The sequence below is a fragment of the Rhamphochromis sp. 'chilingali' genome, assembly GCF_963969265.1.
Source record: "Rhamphochromis sp. 'chilingali' genome assembly, chromosome: 16".
NCBI classification, from domain to species: Eukaryota; Metazoa; Chordata; class Actinopteri; order Cichliformes; family Cichlidae; genus Rhamphochromis; species Rhamphochromis sp. 'chilingali'.
Window position 1 is genome coordinate 17,441,810 of NC_137943.1, and position 25,641 is coordinate 17,467,450.

General features: G+C 39.6%; 1 protein-coding gene and 1 long non-coding RNA gene across 2 annotated transcripts; one reads left to right on the plus strand and one right to left on the minus strand.

Annotated features, from left to right (window-relative positions):
* Nucleotides 1-935: 935 nt before the first annotated feature.
* On the plus strand, nucleotides 936-16,268 carry ubxn7 (UBX domain protein 7). The gene is made up of 11 exons (XM_080906832.1): nucleotides 936-1,053; nucleotides 5,888-6,041; nucleotides 6,350-6,414; nucleotides 6,548-6,613; nucleotides 6,761-6,873; nucleotides 9,059-9,205; nucleotides 11,955-12,045; nucleotides 12,514-12,644; nucleotides 12,975-13,482; nucleotides 15,049-15,128; nucleotides 15,262-16,268. The coding sequence occupies exons 1-11, from the start codon at nucleotides 948-950 to the stop codon at nucleotides 15,421-15,423; spliced, it is 1,623 nt and encodes a 540-aa protein (XP_080762958.1). The 5' UTR covers nucleotides 936-947; the 3' UTR covers nucleotides 15,424-16,268.
* A 148-nt stretch (nucleotides 16,269-16,416) lies between these two features.
* LOC308412461 lies at nucleotides 16,417-24,639 on the minus strand. The gene is made up of 4 exons (XR_013974578.1): nucleotides 24,381-24,639; nucleotides 23,534-23,593; nucleotides 23,149-23,278; nucleotides 16,417-18,267 (listed from the first exon to the last, which is right to left on the minus strand). It is a non-coding gene; the product is annotated as an uncharacterized lncRNA (long non-coding RNA).
* Nucleotides 24,640-25,641: the final 1,002 nt, after the last annotated feature.

Sequence of the window (25,641 nt, forward strand, 5' to 3'; positions counted from 1 at the left end):
ATCTCTACTTCCACCACATTTCAAAGGTGCTCTATTGGATTGAGATTTGGTGACTGTGTACGCAGTTTGAACAGAGTGAATTTATTGTCATATTCAAGAAACCAATATGAGGTGATCTAAGCTCTAGTCTTCTATTGTTCAATTTGCCCGTACGAACTCTTATCTGACAGTAGTGGCACCCGGTGTGGTCTTCTGCTGCTGTGGCTCATCTGCTTTAAGGTTTGACGTATTGTTTATTAACCCTAGAGATGGTTATGTAGGAAAATCCTAGCAGATCAGCACCTTCTTAAATATTCAGACCGGCCTGTCTAGCACCAACAACTATCCCATTTCTTCCCCATTCTGATGGCTGGTTTAATCTTCAGCAGGTAATCTTGACTTTGTCTACATGTCTAAATATGCTGAGTTGCTGCTATGGTACTGCTATTGGCTGATTTTGGTATTTGCATTGACAAGCAGTTGAACAGGTGTACATAATGAAGTGACTGGTGAGTGTAGATGAGTGTAGATATGTTTACTGAATTATGACCAGGTAAATTATGAATTATGAAATATAGCCGTCTACACACAACATTATCATATGAATAACTCTGTGTCTACAGCACAGAAAATGTAACTCAGTTTCTGAATATGAATTAAAGAAAAGTTTATATTTTTAGCAAAACATCAGGAAAATAAAGATAAATTTTATTAACTTTTATTACTAATGTAAAAGGGCATATAATATAATATAATATAATATAATATAATATAATATAATATAATATAATATAATATAATATAATGTAAAAAAAACTGTATAAAATTCCAACACGTATTTTTTACATAATAAGCCATCAACGGTAATTGACTTTAGATCATTAAAACTACATGACCCAGAATGCAGCACTATTGTTACGCATGGGGTCCGCGTCGCGCCGGGCAGGGGAAAAATTACGACTTTGCGCATGCGCCTCATCTATGTTGTTGTTTGTGGCGGTAAGATGGCGGCGCTCGGAGATACCTCAGCTCCGGGGGTGAACGGGTTAATACAACAATTCACAGCAATAACAGGTAAAAATAACATTTTAATTAGCGTTTATTTCACTCAGTGGATTTTTGTGCTCATATAGGAACACTTCCCTCGCCGGGTAAATCTTGAAATCCGTGCGCAGATGAGAAAACGGGCGTTAAGTGTTGCTCTTGCTCCTGCGCTGCCAGTGGTTTGCAGAGGGGAAAAAGCACAGGCAGTTATCAGCTAAACTCAAGTGAAAGACTCGGAAAATGAACCTTAAAGCCGCCAGCTTTGAAACTTATTTTTAATCATCACTTAAAAATGTCTGTTTTTCTTATTAGTGCTCGTTAAAGACACAATCTCGCTAACCTAGAGCGGTTTGTATGCTCTTTTTTTGCGTGGCGTGTTGCTCGATAATGTGGAATGGAGGTCGGCTGTTCAACATTTCCCTTCTTCATCACCACCAGCCAGACTTCATGTTGTTGCTGTCACTATGCCTCTGACTGTGGCCCCAGACACTATTTATTGGTCACAACCTGAGGACTCCGAGTGTCATCGCAGACATTATCTATAGTTTATCAGCACTTTGACACAGTGGACGGTGTTTTTTAAGTTATTAAGCGGCAAAGAAGAGGGAGACTCTGTTAAGGGGCTGCTACTTTATACGGACATGCGCAGTGCAGACCAGAATTTCATCGTCGCCCCGCGGCACTCCGCTTATAAATCAGGTTCATTCAGATGTGGAGTGTCCAAATCACTGTCACGACGTTGTGGACTGCCGCCATGTGTGTCATTAAGGCTTTTTGCATTGTTCAGGTTTTTTCGCACATTTCCGTTTATTTACCAAACATCGCGTTGTATATGCGGAGCATTTCCGCCCACTAAACCTTTTCTGAACTGAAACTGAACTGTCATGCGGTTGTTTGGCGTTAACTCATTTCACTATAGTGATAAAGCGTTAGTTTAAGATGTGCTTTGTTTGTCCTAAAAGTTGGGGAAACTCAGTAAAACAAGTAAAGCATTTTTTCCCATTTAAAATCAAAATAAATATAAAAGGTAAAATAAATGTGTCCATTGTCAAAGTGACATGTGGTTGCTTCTGTGACCACATATACGGAAAAACAAGTAATCAAATACTAAGATATTCCAAGGTTACCAAGTACTACTAGACTATGTTGTCACATGATAATAAATGGCATTTAATCCCTTGAGTGAATAAAACACGTGTGTATGTACTCATAATGTTTAGTGAGCTGGTTATAACTTTACTTTGGGCCTTATGTGGAACAGTTATAGCATATGACAGAAGTTTGAACATTTAAGAATTTTTAATGAGGTCAGTGTTGCTGTTTGCCACCCTCTGTGCTTTGCTTTCACCCAGTTATATGATTTTATTCATACTGCTGACAGTGTTGTGAAATTATTGGTGAGGTTTGCATAAAGCAGAAAAAAGACTTGATCCAGTGTAATAGAAAAAAAAAGCGGACAAAAGGTTCACTGTCACGAGTTTGATGTGATGCTGGTGACACCTTGGTGCATTGGTTAGTACCGCTTTGGAATCCATCCTTGGTACTCCAGCTTCCTCTAATAGTTCAAAGACATGCTTGTTTAATGGTGATACTAAATTAGCTCTAGGTGTGAATGTGATGGACTGGGAACATGTCCAGTGTGCCCTGCCTTTCTATGAAACTTGGGATAGGCTCTAGCCTTATGTGACCTCACAAGTAGAAGATGGATACCTAGACTGTGATATACCACTCTCAGAAAAACATGAGCATTGTAATATAGCAAGTAGGGATTAAGGAAAAATTGATAGAGCGAAGTATGATGATATTTTGTGTGGTGATGTTGTGTGAATACAGGGACGCTAAATATTGATATTGTATTAAACAAGTTTAAATACCCTGGGAATACTGCAAACAAGGGGGCTGATCTAATGCACCATCATCCCGAGATAACATTAGCCAAGCAAAATTAAACTAAATCAACTGAACTGAAAAACTATCTAACACTGGTGACACTTAGCTTGACAAAGCAACTACCTAATTCACAGCTAATGGCTAACTCAAATGAGTAAAAATAGGACAGCGGCTTCCTTGTATATAAAAATAATGGCTGTATTTCATATTTTTCTAATCTGTGACCACAACTTGTGCTAACTAAATGTTTATGGCATTGGTGATTGCACGGGTTGCCTTAGAGCTGGGCGATATATCGAGTTTTTAAAAAATATCGATATATTTTTATACGAGATATAAGATGTGACAATATCCTTTATATCGATATAGTCTATGTTACGTTATAATTATACTTGTGGAGCCGCAAGTTTGCCTCTCTTTCGTCCACTTTCGTCTTTACGTTACTCGGCCTCGCCTCTCCTTCACTGAACACAACTCCCCCTCCTCCCCCATCGCTTCACCTGCAGGAAGCGACAAGACGGACACGGCAAATCTCCGTTAACGAGTTACTGCGCATCGCCCCGTGCGTGGGGCTGGACGGCGTCAACGTGTTAGCTAGCTAACCACGCTAACGAGCTAACCACGCTAACGCCATGCAGCCCAGAGGTGCTGCACGGACTAAAATCCTTTCATTCTCTCAAAAGTTGACAGCGCGCCTTATGTATGAATTCTGGTTGTGCTTGATGGCCGCGAACCGATTTTATGTGGAACACGGCGCTCAGCAATCTGTCACAAATGTTTTAGTACGACTTTGGTAAGCTACGGAGCTGCACCGCTTGATGGATTGTCGGAGCATTACGGCTGAGCCTCGCGGAGTGATACGTACTGTCCATCAACGTAATATTACCCTACTGTGTATAAGGACCATAAATGGCACCTGTTAAGAGACGTGGTTGCGAAGCGGATTACAAACTCCAGGCTGTCAGTCACACAGTACAAGTTGGGAACAGAGCAGCTGTGAAATCTGTCTTTGTTATTGTGCTCGTCTGTTAGTTTACATTTTGACTGCACAATTGTGAGCTCTTTGTTTAGCACAAAAACAACATTGTTTTCTTTTATTTATGGAGCATTATTATTTAATAAATGCTCATAATTTATTTTTGAGTAAATTTTATGTACATCTGCTCTATGTTAATAAAAGTGCCTGTGTGACATCTGGGACACAGCTTTGACTAAGAACTCTCTTTTTGTTCTTACTTTATGGCTTTAAAAAATATATATCGAGATATATATCTTATATCGCCATCCAGCTAAAAAATATCGAGATATGAATTTTGGGTCATATCGCCCAGCCCTAGGTTGCCTGATAGGTGGTAACTTTTTTGCAAACAGTAACAGTCTCACCTGGACTGACTGCAGTCAGCTTCAGAGAGATTGTTGGAAGTTTATGAATAATTGCGTCTAATTTATTCTCGTAGACCGATTGCTAACATGTTGCCATCGGTCTGAATGAGTCGTCAGCACAGCTCGAGGAGGACTGAACTGGCTGATCACTGGTTGTATTCTGGTAATATTTCTCACCCCAACTGGTTGCAGCAGATGGCCGCCTGGTTCTGCTGGAGGTTTCTTCCTGTTAAAAGGGAGTTTTTCTTTCCCACTGTCGCCAAAGTGCTTGCTCATAGGGTGTCATATGATTGTTGGGTTTTTCTCTGTATGCATTGTTGTAGGGTCTATCTTACAGTATGAAGCACTTTGAGGCAACTGTTTTTGTGGTATATTAATAAATTCAATTAAAGTTGAATTATGAACAGGAAGGTTGCTGAGTGTAACTGTTAAATGTTCATTTCTGTGTATATACACAGCAACAGATATGTGATTTTCAACAAATTGTCACAGGTAATTGCTGCATTAACCAAAATAGACTGCATTTAGTTAACAACTTGACCCCAATTATTCGCAGACCAAAAGCAGACTTATGGCAACATTAATGCAGTTTTTAGTGACAGTGTTGGTTTGCTTGACAGTCTTTTATAGAAAAAAATATTTTTTTTTTAAATGTTTTATCACACTAATGTAATTAGGACCTGGCCAATAAAGTTGTTTGTTTTTTTTTAGCACAGATACCAATATTTGATTTTCAGCCAATATTTTGTTTTGTTTAGGCAGTCAAAACAAAAAAATATTTGTGATGTGTGGTTATTTATGATTCCCTACTAAGATAATATCCATCCACCCATTCGCTTCCGCTTATCCTTTTCAGGGTCACGGGGGGCGCTGGAGCCTATCCCAGCTGTCATAGGGCGAGAGGCGGGGTACACCCTGGACAGGTCACCAGTCTGTCGCAGGCCTAACACACAGGGACAGACAACCATTCGCACTCACACTCACTCGCACATTCACAGCTAGTGGCAATTGGGATTATCCAATTAACCTATCCCCACAAGCTGCATGTCTTTGAACGGTTGGAGGAAGCCAGAGTACCCGGCGGGAACCCACGCAAACACGGGGAGAACATGCAAACTCCACACAGAAAGACCCCAGCCACTAAGATGGGGGCTAAGATAATATGACGATGCATTTTAAAAATAAACTTTTATTGTCATGAGAAGTGGTAGATTGCTCCTTGTACTCTGCCCATCTCTGCTTAGATTAGCAGGTTGTTGTTTGCGGTGATTCAAAATTAAGTTGCCATCAGAAAAAAAGCAGAGTGCCCTCTAGTGGGAAAACTATGCAACATCAACACTCATAACACGGTGGAAGTGCATTTTGTTCATTTTGACTTTATTCATTTTTATTTATCAGCATCTATGAGATTTCCAATACGGATATATTAGCAAATACCTTATAGCTGCTGGTTGAAAATATCGGTCAGCTGATATTTGGCTCTGAAATACAATGTGCCACTATGAAATTCTCAATGTTATTTGTTAATCTGTAAACATTTGTGAACGCATTGTGCTCATGGTTAGTGCCTACATATCTAACTCTCTTCCAGGGGCCACAGAGAGCGTAGGAAAACATATGCTGGAAGCATGCAACAACAACCTGGAGATGGCAGTGACCATGTTCCTAGATGGAGGCGGGATTGCAGAGGAGCCCAGCACCAGCTCCAGTTCTGCAGCGTCAAGCAGCAGAGCGCCCTCTACAGAGTAAGCTGTGACTTTTCTCCACAAGCCTAGGTCAGACAAAAGTAAAACAAAACCCACAGAGTTAGTTTGTCTGTTTTGGTCATGTTTTATTTCAAAAATGGAAACTTCTCAAATTTTCTGCTGATTGTTTATCCAAGCTTAGAATCTGTGTTTACCACAAGCTGACATGAGACGAAAAATAGCATTCATTTCATTGCTTCCTTATCATACTAAATGTTGATTGTTTGTAATATGATTACAGATCTTTTACAGCTGATTGCTTGTCTACATAAATAACTCTGTATATGTTGCCTTCATGCCTTCCTCAGTGAAGTGCGGGCTCCAATTCCTCAGAAGCAGGACATATTGGTGGAACCAGAACCCCTTTTTGGAGGTATGTTGTTGCTTTTATTTGTCAGTCCTGCTTAAGGCAAAGAAATCTTCATGTAGACTGCCAGCTGTCTGTAAAGATGATGATGATTTTTTTTATTTGTTTACTTATTTATTTTTTTATTACATATATTCAGTGCCAAAGCGAAGAAGACCTGCTCGATCAATATTTGATGGTTTCCGAGACTTTCAGACGGAAACAAGTGAGTATTTTCCAAAATGTACAAGTTAAAGCAAATAAAATGTGGTAGTGCTGTTTCCTAACAATCACCATTAAAAGTCTGTCTCATATTTCTGTTGTGGCATCTTAACTTCCAGTAATGAGTGAATGAATGTTTTTCTGTTCCTAGTCCGCCAGGAACAGGAGCTGCGTAACGGTGGAACAGTGGATAAGAAACTGAGCACCCTGGCAGACCTTTTCCGTCCTCCCATTGAGCTCATGCACAAAGGCAGCTTTGAGACGGTGAGGAGTCACTCACAGGACACTGTACCCCACACCTTTATTCAGCCTGTGTGAACTTTCAGCCAAATTTTAGATGATGACTGAGTAGGTAGATGGTGAAAACCTGCAATGTCATGCTTCCTTGCTTGTGATCGCACACCGCTAATGCAAAAACCTGTTCCCAAAAAAGTTGGGAGGACTAAAATTTGTGTAAAAGCAGATTGCAATGATTTGGCATAACACCAATTTGACTGTTTGTAGTGGAAGAAACATCAAATGCTTAAAATCAGAAATTTTCTCATCTTCTGGAAAGGACACACTATGTTTTTCTCACTAGTTTGACTGCTTTGAATGGGCAGTTACTTCAAAACAGCATGACCCCCACCTAAAGAAACACTGGGAAATGCTGGATGATATATATACAGGTTTTAGGCCAAAATATGCCACCATTAAGGGGACTTAGGGAGTTGGTGCCAAAAATAGATATTTATAATTATTTAGAATATGTACCAGTATCATTTCCTAAATGTAGGCCGATATAAACAAAGACAGTAGAATTTTTAGCATAGTTGCAAAGAAAAATTAGATTTGATAAAAGTTCGACTTTATTTGACCTTGGAGAAGAGGTCAGAGGTCAAAGTAATGTGATGTTGAGAATCCCAAAAGATCATTGCCTTTATTTTTTTTACATTGTAAATATACCAGTAAGAAACCTAGGTCGTGTCCAAATTCATGGGCTGCATCCTCCTGAGGACCTGGCATTCGCAGTCTACGTGGGCCGGGTCCTCAGAAGGTCGGGTAGGCCGGAAGTAAACGGCTGTGAAATTGGACGGTCTAGCCTTCAGATTTGCGACACCGCTGTCTCGGTGGAGTCTAATTAACTCAGCTGTCTGCTCCTTGCTATCTAAAATATAACAGGACACTAGTGTAAATTCTCGACCATCTCACACGTCTGTTTAATCAGTTTTCTGTTTGACGTTTATTCAGCTGTGTGAAAACCAAGTAGGAACCCACCCGGGGAATTAATAAAGTTTTATTTTACCTAATCTAATAACTTTAATTTCAGCCAAACCGATTTACTCATGAACAAATAAAACACCGAAAAAAGCCAAACAATAACATTTTTAGGTTATCTAAGTATATTATATTATTTTTAACCTGAGTAGCGAAAGACCGTGGTGTTCTGAAAATGATGTGCCGGGAGTTTGCCGTTCTCGGCGGCTCTAGTGACCTAGCGGCTTAGCTCCCAGTTAGCTATCGAGCTGGTGGATAACAGACGTCTCCGAACACGTCAGACAACTTTTGCAAATATGTGATATCTTGATAAAGCGAGCAGATATTTGAAGTTTACACAGCTACATTCTCCCCTGAAAATATGTTAAAAGTTTGTTTTGTGACCCAGAAAGAGTAATAAGAACAATATTAAAAACTTAGTAGTGGCCGCCATTGTTGAAAACTGGAATTGGCTGGGCCGCGCTATGAATTCTGGTATATTGTGGGCGACGATGGATACACCCAACCCATCCTTCAAATTCGGAGAGAAGGAGGACACATTTGTCGGCTAAATTCGGAGGAGTCTACGAATTTGGACAGCCTTCGTCACGTCGCTGTGACGCAATTGGCCTACAAATGCGGCCTCAGGAGGGTGCACCCCATGAATTTGGACACCCCCATAGTTTTAAATATCTCTATATAGAATTATTATCACTTTGACCTTCAGATCATTCTATTGACCTTGAAGCAGAGGTCAAATGTGACATATTTTAAAACTTTATAAACTTTTCTATATGTTGACAGTATTTACCACAATATTCAGAGTCACAGTCACTAAGTCTTTTAATGGATTGTTAACACGACCCCACCCCTAATTTTTTTTCATCAGAATTCATACAAAAAAATTCAATAAAAATTTCATGTACACACAGAATTACACATAACGACACACACAAGAATGAAGAACAGAATTTTTCGCTTTCAGCATTTGATTTGTAGTCTTTGAACTATTTCCAGTTGAAATTAAGGTTTCAGTTCATTGTAAATAATCTTTTTTCTTAGTTAATTTTATTCTTTGTTCTCCACCAAGCAAAAGATATGTTTTGCGTTTAAATCAAAACTTGCAGACTTAATGATTTCCATCATAAAGTATATTTGTCTTTGTAAATCGTGAATTCCCTCTAATTCCATATGTCTTTCTTTACGTTTATAGGCTAAAGACTGCGGACAGATGGAAAACAAATGGCTAATGATCAACATTCAAAATGTTCAGGACTTTGCCTGCCAGTGTCTGAACAGAGATGTGTGGAGTAATGATTCAGTGAAGACCATCATCAGAGAACACTTCATATTCTGGCAGGTATGAGGTTTTAAGAGCGCAGTGTGGTGTTTTCTGTGATGCATGGCGTTATTCGTGAGGGAATTTATTTAGTCCATCCATCCATCTACAATTTGGTAGTTAGGTGTTAGCACCATCATCTCACAGCAAGAAGGTCCTGCTTTTGAATCCACTGGGTAGCTCAGGCCTTTCTGCATGGAGTTTGTATGTTCTCCTTGTGTGTGCGGGTTTCCTCTGGGTACTTGCTCCTACAGACCAAAGACATGCATTTATAAAGTTTGGGTTTTTTGTTCTACACAGGGTATAAAATGCTTTTTTAAACCTGTAGGATATACTTCTATGATGCACGTTATATTTTTCCCATGTATGGACAAAATTTAACAATGGTATAACTTCAATTGCAGCTCAGTGTGTAGCAGTGCCACAATCAACACCTCTGGTTTATGCTACCAGAGCACTTAAATACCACCCTAATTCTTGCAATGAATACAGCAAGCCAAGCCAAAAAGTACATCAAGCCTACATGTTCACTACAATAACGAACAGATGTGCCTGCTTCCGAGCAGTTGAGACCATCATGCATGTCTGCTGTGTGTAGGTGTCACTGCAGTCACATGCTGCTTATAGCAGATGGCAAACGACTGGCTCGTTCGTGGGTGGGGCGAGACAACTGCTGGCATGTCATATTGTAAGATGTGGATTATAGTCTTTAGAAAATGCAGTACTCAATGATCAAAGGTGTTTAAATTCTGTTTCGTGTTTAAAATTGCCATCAGGTGAATTAGCCATCATTGAGCAAAGATGGGAATAGGGCTGCTCGATTATGGCAAAAATGATAATCACGATTATTTTCACTGAAATTGAGATCACGATTATTTTCACTGAAATTGAGATGACGATTATTTGACGATATTTATTTAACCCTTTAAGACCTACTATAGAACCAAGTCCACCAGAGCTTATATTTTTTTTTTACATGTTGTAGTGCCATTTGTGGGAGCATTTCAAGTTGCTATACATCAATACAACTGTTATAGCCCATATTTTAATAATATGTATGCATTAAGTCCATAGTAATTACATAAATTGCAAAAAAGTGCAATAAACTACAAAAAAATTGAAAATCGCTTTTGTTTTGTTTACATATATTTCTACTTGGAGAAATTTAAGAGGCTTATCCCTCAAAACTTTAAATACAATAAAGTTGCAAAAAATAGTTTCCCACCACAGGAAATTTATTTTGAGTGTCTTCATAGTTTTATTTCGGAGATACAGCAATTTTTATATACTGCAGGAAAAACAAAAAACAGTCCTATGATGCAAATTTGCAAAGAAAACAGCATGTGCATCATTTCACTGTGGGAAGTGTTACGAACAGCTGATAGGAACGGCAAAGCGTGTTTCTGGAATATTATGTTTTTGTTCCTGCAAGCGCTTTTTATGCAATTTTTGCAAAGCTATATGTGGAACGAAACCGTGACCGAGGACAAGCTGATGGCATCAGATGTAAGTACAACTCCTCCGGTTTCATATGCAAAACAAATTATTGCGCTAGCTTACACGGTTCAGGTTCTACAGGGATTTAAAAATAGTTACGCAAAATGGAGCGTGCTGCTCTGACCGGCTTTAAAGGGTTAACAATGACTTTAAAAAAATAATATAAAATAGTGTGCAACACCACTGAAGTTTTTTTTTTTTTAAACTCTCTTTTCAACCAACGGCAGTCACTCTCCAAATAACTTCTGCTTAGCTTTCCGAGTTTCCCTCGGGTCCTCTTAATCAGCGGTCTCCAACCTTTTTTGCGCCACGGACGGTTTATGCCCGACAATATTTTCACGGACCGGCCTTTAAGGTGTCGCGGATAAATGAGGGAGGGGCTAATAATCGGCTCAGTCATTTTTAATGATCGTTGAAAGCCCAGATCGTAATCGTGATTAAAATTCGATTAATTGAGCAGCCCTAGATGGGAAAGTGTATTTTTAGAGCTGTAAAAAACAACAAAAGACAAAAAAAAAGAAGCAGTTTTCCACGTAGAGGTAAAAGGTTGGTTGGTATTGGTGAGTGAGGCTATGCTTTTCTGTTTCTGAAGTGGGGTGTGCCTGAGTAAAAAGTAGAAAACTCTGGTCCTGTTAGCTCTAAAGGGCTTAAAGTGAGAGTAAAAGTTCAAAATAATGGGCTATGGAGAGGAGCAGCACAGTGGTGCAGCTGTTAGCCTCAAGATGGTCCCAGCTTGAGCCTTTTGGTGAAAAGTTTTCATGTTAAAATGAAACATAAATGCAGGGGTTCTTCCTTTTAAAAGGAAGTTTTTTTCTTCCTACTGTCACCAAGCACTTGCTCATAAGGGGTCATATACTGTAATAACTGTAGGATCTTTACTTTACAAAATAAAGTGTCTTCAGACGACTGTTGCTGTGAATTGGCGATATATAAATAGAAAAGAATTTAATTGAATTCCTCACACAGTCCATAGAAGACATGGATGTTAGGTTAACTGGTAAATCTAAATTGGCTGCAGGTGTGAATGTGAGTGTGTCAGTCTCTCTGTGTTAGTCCCATGGCAGACTGGCTACCTGTCCAGGGTGTACACCACCTGGGATAGGCTCGAGCCTGACTGTAACTCTGAATTGGATAAGTGGAAGAAAATGGGTGGATGATGGAGAGTTGGGGAGGGAGGTACTTTTCCAAAGCAGTCCACCCGTCTTTGCATTATGCAGTGTGGGCACACTTTAAGTTCAGTTTATATTCTATCGTTCATTTTCTCCCTCTGCAGGTATATCATGATAGTGAAGAGGGACAAAGATACATCCAGTTCTATAAGCTGAACAAGTTTCCCTACATTTCGATCCTGGATCCACGCACAGGTGAGTGTTTGTGGAGGGCTGATTGATGATGAGGGTTTGCTGATGTACGAACACACTCACACCATTGAGTTGTTTCCAGCTGATCAAGAAAACAAACAAATATGTGATTTACTGGCAAGATTAAAGTACAGCTCTCACTCTGAGAGGCTTACAAAAGCAGTTTTTATTATAAATGCACAGGAAGATGATGTCTGCATGCATCATTTTGTAAGACATTAATAGTGTTATGAAAAATAATTTAAATGTCAGTAGTCTTCAAGTAGCTTGAATAACAGTGTTCATATCAGGAAATGGGATTAAAGCAATACTAAAGCGACACAATTGGCTATTATGTCACAATAAACTGTGTAAATCTGCAGTGTTGATCCAAACTGATGTGTGCGTCTCTCTCTCTCTTTTCTTATAATTAAATACTTAATTATTTCCTGCTTTTGGTGATCGGTTCTGTTCAAACCATGTTCACATCAGGTCAAAAAATGGTGGAGTGGAACCAGCTGGATGTGGCGTCGTTCCTGGAGCAGGCAACTGGCTTCCTGGCAGAGCACGGACAGCTCGACGGGCCATCCTGCCACGCACCTCCTGCCAAACGAGCTCGCTCTGTGGGTCTCTCATCTCATGTGTCACCTCTAATTCCCTCTATGTTTTTGCTCTAATAAGAGCTCCTCGCTCCTGCTGTGGCTCTGTTGGAATTTCCTCAGTCACACCTCTGATCAGTTTCAGAGGCATCTGGGATGTTTGTTAGGATTTTGCATCAGAGCTTCAGGGTTTGGATAAATGTCATGCTATGATCAGTATCAGCATATTTTAGTGCTGTGATATTTGATGTTGTCAGTGTCACGCAGCCATCCATATTGTTTAAAGTCTTTGTGTTGCTTTACTCAGATCTTTGTTACTTTTTTTAAACAATTGTACACTATTTTATCTTTTAGGAAAGTTTAATCGATGCCAGTGAAGACAGTCAGTTGGAGGCAGCAATCCGAGCTTCTCTACAAGAGACCCACTACGAGTCCTCAAATGTCCCCGAACCCCCCGATTCTCCTCGATCAGACGATGAATCTGATGCAGAGCCTTTCTCTGACAGCGAAGGGCCTTTCTCTGTTGACGGCTCAGACAGCGAGACGCCAGCACCCCATGAAGAGAAAAGTTCGACCGGCAAACACACTGCGACCCCCTCTGCAGCCACTGCAGCCCAGCAGCGTCTTCATCCTGATAGCTCCACTTCTTCCTACAGAAAATCACCGTACAAAGAAAACAACCACAGTCACAAGAAAGAGGAGAGCAAAAAGAACCACCTGGAGCCCTCGGCTCCCGGGCCTCGTCATCCCCAGCCTGATTCAGACTCTGGTGGGAATCACTGCGCCCCACTACCTGAAAGCGCAGGAACTTCAAAGATCAGCACCACCACAACCTGTGATGTGGACTGTCCTGAGGACAATGGTACGACAAATGAAAAGTATTTTAGGTTTCATGAGTGTGCGTGTGTGTGTGTCTATATGTCTGTTTTCGATGCAATCATAATAAGGTGAGCAGCAAGTTTGCTTTAAAAAAACAAAAGTCTAAAGGCCTTTGCGGACGTGCAAACTCTTTCCGAATATTTTGTGCACTAAAAGTTAATTTTAGGGCTCATCTATTCTTCAGTGTCAACTTATTTCACTGCATGAATTTGTGACTTTTATTCACATTTGGAAAAATAAACAGATCTGCCCAGACAGACTACTGCACTGTAGTTCAAAGTGCATCAGTACTGAATATACAATGATATGGAAATCGTAAAATAATGCTGTTTAGCCACAGACACAGCGCTAGACACTGCTCCGGGTCAATCAGCTCTCTGAAATTATTTCTCTTCCTCCTCAGTTGTGGTTCCAACTCTTTCAAAAACAGCTCAAACTGTCCCGCTGACATCCTGAGATATTTACAGAAGCGGTCGTGGTGCTGCTTCAGCTCCTTGATCAAACCATGAAATTGTCCCTACTACTGTCTTCTCATGATGAATTTGATGATGTTCGTGTTTAGAAACATCAGGACCATCATCATCATCGCTTGATGTTAATGTCATCTTTTTCACGTCACTTTTTTTTCAGGCGAATTTTCTGCAAACTGCAATGCTTTCAGTGTGCATCTGCGTTACACCACAAGTTTGGATCCAAAAAATTAGCTTTTTTCAACGTGCTCAGGGTATTAAAGCCTTAAGGTGTCTTAAGAGCCCACTTATGCCAACACATAAGTGGGTGCTGCTGGACTGACTCCTTTTAGATCAATGATGGCCGTGAAGTCAGTCCTAGTCAGTTGAATGTAGACAGACCCTTAATCCTACTGTACTATTTGGTCCCTTTGGCTGGATTTAGCATTAGTTTTATTGCTGGAGTGTGTGTGAAGATTTCTATCAAAATGTGTACCATATATGACCAGTGAAGACTGGTACTAAGCACTAGATTTTCTGACGGTTTCTACAGTCACATCCCTTGCAGAATGTGGTGGTTGTGTGTTGTTTTTACTTGGCGGGACCCAAGTGATAAGTATGTTAGTGGTTTCACTCATCTTGTCTAATTACAGTCTGGTGTAATATCTGTGTGCGGGTACCTTCTAGTGGTTGTAGTTCTGGAGCATAGACAGAAAAAGCAATGAATGTAGCTTCTGTGACGTCACCTATTGTTTAGTAAAGTCCTGTCATAAAACCTCAAGCCGAGCATTTTCCCCCGTTGCCACCCTCACCGCCACTCCACTAGTCCGTATACTGACGTCTCTACTGACAGCTTAATAGTGTGAAAGCGGAGCGTGACAAGGCTGAGTCGGAGGAGTCGCCCTCTGCTGACCATTAAATAGAATGCAAGTTTAATGCAAGCGCACACAGTCGTAGCTGTTAATTCAAAGATCAATCCATTGTTTATCTATGTGATGTGTGTTTTTTATGCTTTTTGACCAGTGTGTTCTGGCATTTTTAAGTATAGTGGCTTTTCAGTTCTGACAGCATCATCTTAGTAACTGTTTTGTTTTTAATAGGTCCCAAAGCCAGGTTGATGCTCCGCTACCCTGATGGACAGAGAGAGCAAATTTCATTGTCTTCTAAAGCAAAACTTTTGGTGAGTGAACCCCAAAATCACTGATATTCAAGTAAAATAAACAGTAGTACATGTTTATAATGCCTAATAAACATGGCAACATTTTTTTAAATCTTTTTTTCCCCTACCTTCCAAATTATACTCTCTCTTTAAGGCCCTGGTAAGACACGTCCAGTCTAAGGGTTATCCTAACGAACGCTTCGAACTCGTCACCAACTTCCCCAGAAGGAAGCTCGCCCACTTGGACTATGACATCACGCTGCAGGAGGCAGGGCTGTGTCCACAGGAGACTGTATTTGTGCAGGAGAGGAACTAGCCTTCCAGACACACTCACTTTTCGCTTGTCTGTATCTCTGGTAGACCTCACCCTTTCACCAATGATGTGGGATGATGTTACTGGCCTTGATCCCATAACCTTTTGTTCTGGAGGTGGCCCTGGTTTTTGCCAAGACAGATAAGGGTGGATGGGCTACTTTCACCGCCACTCCACTAGTCCGAATACTGACGTCTCTACTGACAGCCTAATACCTTTGTAGTGCTCTACAATTGGCCAGTAAGGTTTAATGGATGCCAGCAGTCTTTAATGTTTTTAATAAACTATATACTCTGCTCTGAGGCAAGCCTCATTTAGCTTTCAACACTGAGGCATATCAGAACAGAATATATATCATATCGCTCGTCTTCAATTAAAAAATGAAAAAAGAAGAAAAAAACACAAATAATAGATCACTAATTGATGATGGGCCACAAGGGACTTGTACAAAGAGACTTTTACCTCTCAGAAAGGACATTAAATCAGTCAGAGTTTATTTTCTAGCTCTTCTTGTTATTTTCTCTACCTGGGACAGGTAAAGGGAGGCTCATTCTTGTTTATTTTGACCCAAATTTGGTCTCTCACTCGGTCATTGTTGAAACAGTTGTAATTATTTGGAAGGCAGGGGCGCTAAGAGGCCAGGTCCAAAAATTACAAAGTCGTGAAAATGTGTCTTTTGATACAGAAGGGAATGAATAAAAGGTGGTACATCTCATCAGTCACACCTACACTGTACAGAGATGGCTTAGAGAGACTGATATTTCGATGTAGTCATTGTTTCCTTTCTTTTTTTATATGCTGCCAAGAAAATATGCTGATGTTGAAATATAACCACCAGAAAACAAAAAGAGAGGTTCTGCTTCATCTTTTTCTTTATTATTATTATTTTGAATCGTTTGTGTGGCTTTAATTTAAAGTTAAAACCCCAAACGCTTGAACAGCTAACAGAGTAAATAACTTCAGATTCAGCTGGAACTACTGAGAACACAAATGTGTAGTGCACCTCACTTTAAAGATTAAGCATTTTTAGTGTGTCCATACTACGTTTTGACATGTTTTATTCCTGGAGCCTTGGTGAAACCAGTAAGAGTATTTTACATCTTATGTGTAATGCACATTTCTCAAAAAAATGACAGGAACACTTGATCATCACAGTATAACACAGATGGTTAAACTTTTCAGTTGGTAACCACAGCTCCCAATGGGGATCCATTCCACCTGGTTTGGTCCAAATGAAGTGACAACAGCTGCACTGGACAGGCAACTCCCCCCTGCGCAGGGAAGGCCACAGACTATTGCTCCTGACTGATTTTCCTCTAGTTCTCCTTTTTGGAAGTGCCCTTGCCATCAGTGGCAGCATGAAATGATACCAGTTAGTCCAGCTCTTCTGTGATACCGTATGCAAACAGGCAGTTGCAAAGTTTTCTGTCTCCTAGTACAGCCTTGAAGGTGTAAATGGGTTATTGCACAAGGAGAACTAGACAGAGCCACAGAGGGGGCATCAGCTCAGCAGCAGGACTGGTATCTGGTTCTTGATGCGAGAAGGAACTGGAGGAGCACTGCCAAAGCCCTACAAAATGACTTCCACTGGAATACTTGAGCATGTTTCTGATAGAAACACTACCTGAGGGTGGCATGAATGCCCAGCAGTTTTTAGTAGGACGTGTGCTCACAGTACAGCACCGAGCAGCTCAATTGGTGATGGCCTGACAACACCAGAGCTTGCAGGTTAGCCACTGGTGCTCTGTTCTCTTCACAGATGAGAGCAGACCACCTTTAAACAACATGAAAGAGTCTGAAGACGTTGTGGTGAATGTTTTCTGCAACATTATCTAGTATGACAGGTTGGGCAGTGGTGGTCTCAAGTGGGATTTCCTTGCATAGAGACCTCCGTGTGTTAGCCAACAGCAGTTGGGTATAGAGATGAAATCCTCAGATTCACTTTACATCTTTTGCTGGTGCAGAGTGGTGCCTTGCCTCGTGTGGGCAGTGTGTAGCCATAGTGGTAAAGGCATAGGTATCATGGCCCTAGAACAATATTTATGAGTCCCACAGATTATCTAGTACCTCACTTATGCTCTGATCCAGGATCTGGGAGAAGATGAACCAGGGCATCATCCACTGTCTGACCAGGAGCGTACCCAGATGTCTGAAGTGCATGGAGGCACATTGAGGCTGTAAACATTAGTGAGCCAGATTAGTCTGATCACTCTGATATAAATTTATAGCTTTTTTGTTGTGATTTGATGATTTTGGTTTCCCCTGGCTTTTGTTACATAATTTTGTTCTCAGCAAATTACAGTGTGTATCAGTAAAAACTTTCAGCCTGAATATTTTGTCATCAAGAACCAATGTGTGATTTAAGTGTTCCTGTAACTTTTTTTAATTTAATTTAATTTTTTTGGAGCGGTGTATTTAGATTTTTTTTTTTTTTGTGCTGAGGCTGTTAAAGACTTTTCTGTGTGTCTGTTCAGACTGAGCAGGTTTGTGTTTCTTAATATGGACAGATGGTGGTGATAACGTACCTTAAATACCAACAATTCCCCGAACGCAGGTGAAAATTCCACTAAGACCAAAAAGACACTGACACCAATATTTTATAAGCAGTGTTTTAAGTTTTAACTGTTCAGATTAAAAAAAAAAAAAGTTTTAGGAAGTATCTTGATGCATTCTCAATCATCAAGGTAAGTAAATCTCCAAAAGTTGATTCTGTTCATCTGGACGTAGCGTTTCGTCACTTGGAGTCATGCACGTGTTAACTGGTGCAGGGGTTTCTGTGGTGGAGTATGAGCTGTTTCCTTCCCAGAGATTTTTCTGTGTTTAAGTTTTTCACTCAGGCGTCCAGTCCTGGAAGAAAAGAGGTGATGTTTCTTAAAAATGTTACAGTGATCTATGTCAGTGGTAACAATCATAAGGCCAGGGGACTAGAAGCAGCCCAGCAAAGATCCACTATCTGGTCCACTGGAAGACTTTGGAAAATATGAAGGAGGGCATGAATTTTGGACTTTTAGATGGATTTATTAGATTTAGATTTCATTCATTTTTCTTGCTGATAAAGTCTCCTCCATGGCCATTCATACAACGCCAAAGTAATTAAGAGACAGATAAACAATTAAATGACAGAAAAGTTCCATCAGCTATTAAAAAAATTTGTTGTTTTTTAAAGTGGGTTCACAAAAAGCAATTTTGAAATCAAATCTTTGAATTGACAGAAGCTTTGTTTTGTAATTAGAGCACAGTCTGAGCTACCAGACGTTGTCTAATTTTGCGTATTTATTTCTTGCAGTTTAAGCCCAAACAATATTTCTTTAACATAAAGAAAAACAAAGATATACTGTTGAATTTACATGGCTGCTTTTATTAATCCTCTCGAGGCAGGCACATACATATTTTATGAGGTTTTTTTTTTACTCAGAAGTACCACTGCAGGACTTGGTTGTGCATTAGCAACAAAAAGTTTAATTTGAGCCTGAAAGGGTTAAGACATCACAGCCAAGTGTGTAGGTAAACTTCTTTTTACTAACTGAAATGGGAGTTTCACTGGTCTGGATAAAAAATGGGCTGTATGTGCTGCAAATTGAATGTTGGCTTCAAATTTTGTCCAATCAATCAAAACATCTTTCTTCGCAAATAAGAAATCTCACAGTTAATACAAGACTTGATGCTCCTGCATCACTGGCATCAACTCTTTGTGTGACAGGCATTATTTCCAGTTTGATGGGTTGACATATTGTTTGTCACACCCACCTAGAAGCAGTTGTCTGGTCTTTTTAAACTAATATGTGACCACTGCTGTGACTCATAGATTAGAATGAGATCTTTCCAAAAGAAAAATCCCTGGACAACACCTGAAAATTGTTATTAACAGTGCCTGGTGTGGGGGGCAGTGGTCAGAGGTGAAAGAGTATAGTGTGCAGCTGTGCAAACAGATGAGGAGTCTTGAGTCTGTTTCACTCCCCTCGCTGTGTGGATAATACAGTATGAGACAATCATTCTTTCACCTCCTGCTTTTTGTGTAAAGGACAAGGGTGAATAAACACAGGAGGGCGAAGGGAAATTTTATTGCTGACTAAAACAGAACAGCTAAAACCATTTCCCCCCACGAAAAATCGTTAAGCCCATCAGAAGTTTCGCAAGTCTGAGATTACTGTGTGTTCCAAAGTCACATCTTCAGAGCAGGAAACTCTTTAAAACATGCATTTTCTTTTTCACTTTGTCAGTCAGTCAGAGAAATTGTGTTTTTCCCCTGCTGAATTTCTGGTACCTCCAAATAAAGGAGCAACAGTTTAAAAGCCCACATCGAGTAGCAATGACCTAAATCAATTTCACACTGAAGCCGAGTTGATTAATCGGTGCTGAAATTTTAATGACACAGCAGGACAGCAGCCCTCAGGCTTTGTTTGTTCAAAGGGTTTGTCTGTTGCATAAAAGGCTGGTGACCCCAGTTGTCTAATTACCTCTTAGCTCATTCTCAGAACAAATCAATAACAGTTAATAAACAGTGAGCCATTTTTGGGTTGAGTTTAGACATAAAGTTCAGTTTGGACATCACATGAACCAGTACTCAGACTGGGATTTTAGTCTTCTGTGTCCCCTGGGGAGCTTTTTCAGAGTTTGAAAACTTTATAGGAGCTCCAGTGAAGATGCTGTTGGTGCTTGATGTGTTGACCTTTGATTTGTTCCTTAGGAGTCCCAATTTTATGACCTCCATGGAGTACCCACTAATATTTATGCATATTTGGAGAGTTTTTAGACTCTTGCAGGTTTTGCACATTTTCTTTTGTACTCTTTATGAAATGGATTTAACTCAATCAACAAAAAGTTACAAGTTACTACAACTTGACTGAAATCCATTAAGTATTGCTCATAACAGGAAGAGATGCAAATTAGCTCATATAAGATCCTTGCATGTAATTGTGTATCCCAGAATGAAAACCTAGCATGGAGGTTCAGTGGCTTTTCTGTAGACCTGCAATAGATTGTGTAAAAACACAGATTCTGGGGAAAGTATACGAATATCTGAAAATGTCCAGGAGCAAAAAGAAGCAAGGTGCCACCATAAATCTTTCAATAACTGGCCACCAGTTTCCCAAAACACACCTGAGTAACTCACTTCAGCATGATCCTCCAGTCTTCCTATCATTTCTCTACAGGTTAACCATGACATCATCTGCCCTCAGACTTGAGTGAAATCCAGATCTTTTGCCAAGTATATCATGAATTGATGAGGGAACAAGCCTCAACTTGCCATGAAAGTGCCTGTGAGTCTTAAAATCACTTATGAGCCTCTGAAAACGGGGATCTGTTTAGAAAAATCGCTGAAATTCCTAAACATCTTGATTGTTTATTTAAACTCCAGTGTGGTGACATTGCCCAAAAACTCCTGGAGTTTCCTGGAGTTGACTGTATGACAGGAATAATTCAGAATGACGGCTGTTCAGGTATCAGAGAAGCAGCTCTGAATATGTCTCCTTCCACTTTAATGTCAATCTCTACTGAAGGTGCAATTAAAGTCACCATTTCTATCAGTGACGTAATAACAGTATGAATAACTGAGGAGCCCGATGTCTCTGATTCCTGATGGAGGAGATGGATGTTTTTCTACAAACTGACACTTTCTCAAAGTGTACTCATGTGTGGGCCTCAAGATGAATCACTCCTGGCTCATGTGTCACAGTTAACTCCAGTGTTGCCTCTCACTCAAACGCCTGCCTTGAACACGCCTTCACATCTTACAGTAGCACACAGCATTTCACCTGCACCTGAAGGGGTTATTGCATGCACAGTGGAACAAAACCTTAAAAACAAAGATGACCATAAAAAATACAACAAAGCATCTGCTCTTGAAGCTCACCCGTTTATGCAGACTACAGTACTTTGTTATTCCCCTGCTCTGTGTACTCTAGGAGAACAGCCATGGATGATAAGCTTATCTCCTCTGACTCAGCACAGTCAGAATGACTTAGCGAACAATAATCTCTGATACGCAGTCCTTCGCAATAATCCTACACTTCAGAAAGTTCAGTCACAAAGCTACAAAGACAAATAATGGTGTTCAAATTCATGTTCACAGCCACATATAAAAATATAGAACTGTGTGACGATTTTATTTGGTTCTGTTTTCTGATCTTATGACAAGAAACGGTCCTGCCTGCAAAAGCTGGACAGGTATGTTACGGGATTGCCAGGTGTGTTATCAAGCACCTCAAAGTCCTTTAAAAATGGGACTGACAGCAATAATCTTCTTTGATTTTTTTATAGAGTAAATGTTTAATTCTAGTGTGTGCGGCAGGAGTTAACCACTGTTAGATTTGTATTGTTGATTGTCATTTATGCTTAGAAATATTTACTTATATATGCTTAGAGTTTTGTAATTAGTTGTAGATTGGTAGAGGTTTTGATCCTTGATAGTCTGCAAACTTTGTGTGTATTAGACAGCACTTTGGGAGCATGAGAGGTCATACCGTGTCTTATTGTTTTATGGTAGGATTAACGTAGTTGCGTCTGTTCTAGTCTAAGTGCTCTTTGTTTAGATGAACTGCAGGACTTCCTCACCGTGTTATCTAGGATGAACCATCTAGGGTGAGGGGGAGGCTACCCTCTTCCTGACCAAGGATGTTTGACCCTTTGATCAGCAGTCCACACACACACACACACACACACACACACACACACACACACACACACACACACACACACACGGTACTCTTTGTGTATGTAGACGTCGTATGTTAATGAACCTATGCATATTCATGTAACCTCAATAAAAGGGCAGTGTTACAGGAGGACGGACGAGACCAACTGGAGTCAAGCGGTTGTCCGGTTCTCTCCCGTGCACGAGTAACATGAAGAACTTTGCCTACTTGTGTCTTGCTTGCAGTGTAATTATATTGTCTTAACGTTCCAGCGAATAGGTTTATGCTACAAACCTAACAACCACCATGATGAATTAATTTCTGTTAGGATTAATAACGTTTTGTAGAATCAAATGAAAGACAATTCATGGCCCAAGCAGTTCTGAGTGAAGTGTCAGCAAAGATTAACAAAAGCACAACATTCAGATTGAACTGCAGACTCACAAGACAGACACTGTAACGAGGGCTAAAATCATTCAAGATCAATTCCAGACTACATACCTCAGATGCCCACAACATTCATTTGTATTTCTTCTGGTTCATCTGAGTTCTTTAGGTTCATAACACAAAACAGGGCAAGAAAATAAACAACCCTTGCAGCAAATACCCCATCAGATCAGCTGCATGAGCAATATCTGTCCAGTGTATACCTAATAGAAACACACTCCGCACCCTAGCAATAGAAAGAGATGCTTATACACAGAAATGATTAACCTGGACTCCTGTGTCTCCTCCTGGGATTTAGTCCTACAATTAATACAATCATTCCACAAAAACTGAATGGCAGCCTGGCGCTACTTGGACTTCGACCCTCTCTGTATCACTGAGTGATGGATTTTCTTACAAGGAGGCCGTCATTCACAACACCACCTCCTCCTCCACCAGTCAAACACTACAGCCGCCTTCCCCCGGCTGTGTCCTGACCCTGTTTCTGCTGTGTCACAAAGCTGGAGTATGATGGCTCAGCTGGACGTATGGGGCAATCATGATGCCAAGTTTGCATAAAACATAAAAACTCACGTACTGTGGGAAGGAAGTGAAGGAACTGAAGACCTGGAGAGAAGAAGAACTACAAAACCTCACAAATGCTTACCATGCATGCACAAACACAGCCAAAGAAAGACAGTCAACCGGTGCCAGGTTCCTGCCATGCATCTCCCACAGATGTCCAGTGAAGTGCGCTCTGAGCATCATGACCCACATCATCACACTGTTTCGTCCTGCTGATTAGAATGGGAAGTAGTCATGATTTATTAAAATAAAGTTAAATACAAAATTATAATAACGATAAATGTAACTGATAATCTAAAGCACAGAAATATGTTTGTTATCAGCGTATTACAACTATTTGATAAGGTACAACTTTATTTGGCAGGAGATCAGTTTCTACTTCATAGATAAGTCTATAAAGTAAGCTTATCTTGATTTTGAGGACTTTAATCTCTCAAAATAAAGACTTGTGTAATCTGCAGACTCACCTTTGGACACATTTCAGTTTTGCTAGTTTATCTTCCAAGTCACACATTTGTGCTGATTACCTGAAAAAAAAGAAACATTTTACAATCTGTACTTTCCCTGCTTGTATTATTTAGGGGTACTTCCTGCAAGCCCACTCTAAGGTCAGCATAACACCTTAAAAATGTGCACTCAAACTTTCCCTACTCAGAACTGTCCTCTTTGTGGAATGGGTTTATTTTAGATGTAAACATTTCTCAATACTCAGGGGTATCATATTGATTTCTCAGCTGATGGTGAATAATACTGTATCAGAGACCCTGATAAGATGGCTGGACTAATTCCTCATGTTGTAAAGTAAATTTAACCATAGCAATATTAATACTTGCAATCACCTATTCCACAATTATGTGTTATTATATCTAGAGCTGGGAGCAAAATCTGCATAAATATTTCTTTCCCTCTTATTTTGCTTTTTTTTTTTTTTTTTTTTTTTTTTAAAGAAAGAAGCATGGAAGAGATGTGCTTTTTGTTCCGATTATCAATTTTATTCATGGCTGGCCCAATTTCAAAGTTGGATGGGTCCAACCTTTATCTTTAAAATTGATATAAGGGATAATTTAGCTACTTCTGCTACTCATCATCTTCACTGGACCTTATTCTGTTATTAAAAATGATTATTTTAGGTTTCCTATTGTTCCTTTAAGTTTTACCTGCTTCAGCCAAGTAAGACATTTAAAGTTGCAAACGGACACAGCAGCACAGAACAAAAACTGCATGAATAAAAATGAATTTGGATAATAAAACACTGCAGAAGCAAGAAAGAAAAGCAGATGATGCAAAATAAAAAATAGATCAGTTTTCACTTACACAGGCTTTGGCTGTGGACACAGGATGGTGTGCAGTCCTCTGCAGAGCTGTAAAAATTAGGTTAATTAGTTAACAATAATAATATTTTATTTTGATTACTTCATTGTGAGTGGTAAATTATGTCTCCTAATTCCAGAAATACTAAGTAGTTTCTAGATACAGCAAATATTCTTCTTCTTCTTATCCAATATTAAAGGATGGTGTACTACAGTAATGTTGCTACATTAAGTATTAAATCCATCCAGAATCATGTTTTGGATCTTCCAAAGTTACACCACCGAACATGCATCATTAAACATGAAATGTATTATGAGAGGTATTATGTGATATCTCTACATTTGATGGCTGAGAATAAAGGAAGCGGTCAAATGTGCAAATCAGCATGAACCTTAGTGCTTGCATTGGGTAATATTGACTCTGTAAACACAGCTCCCAAGTGGGTCACACAAACTGCAACTTTTCCAAGTAAAAAAAAAACAAAAGAAAAGTTTGCAGGTTCTGATTTTAGAGGCTGAATAATTATGAATATTGAATGAAACTTTCATGCCACTTCTGGATACAGAATAAAGACAATTATATTAAATTAAAAAACAAATTGCAAAATAAAGACATTTTCTCAAGAAATACAATATTTTGTGTGCTATATAAAGTCTGGTGGCATTTATACTTCTATTCCACGTATTTACTAAAAAATTAAAATATTTTACAGATGTTTCCACAACAAATATTTCAGGACATCCATTCTTTCCTGCAAAACATCACATGAGTATATTAAATTCTCTACTTTAAGCAGTCCAGAGTTATATTCTGAACCAAAGTTTAGATTTTTCTTTCTTTCTTTCTTTTTTAAGTTAACTTCAGCATGACTATGAAGATATTCCATTGCAGGGCTTTTTACATGTGGAGTATTTTTACATTGTGCCATATATACTTTTATTCAGACACCAAAATCCTTTTCACGTGGCTGGTTAGTCCTGAGACCAGAATGCTTTACTGCAGTAAAAACTCCAGGGGTTTTTGTTATTGTTTTGTTTTTTTACTCTTAAATGTAGTTTAGACTCTGTGCTGCAGAATGTTTTGTCCTCTGACCAAACCTTTAACCCACCTGAAAACAAAGATTTTTGGTCCTGCACGTGTATCCTAAATATGCTCATCTCTAAATATTTCTGATTTCAAATTGTGCAAACAAACTGTTTCAGATGACTAAATGTTATTTCGTATTATGTGGCAATTTCAGATTGTCCATGAAACCTAATCTCTG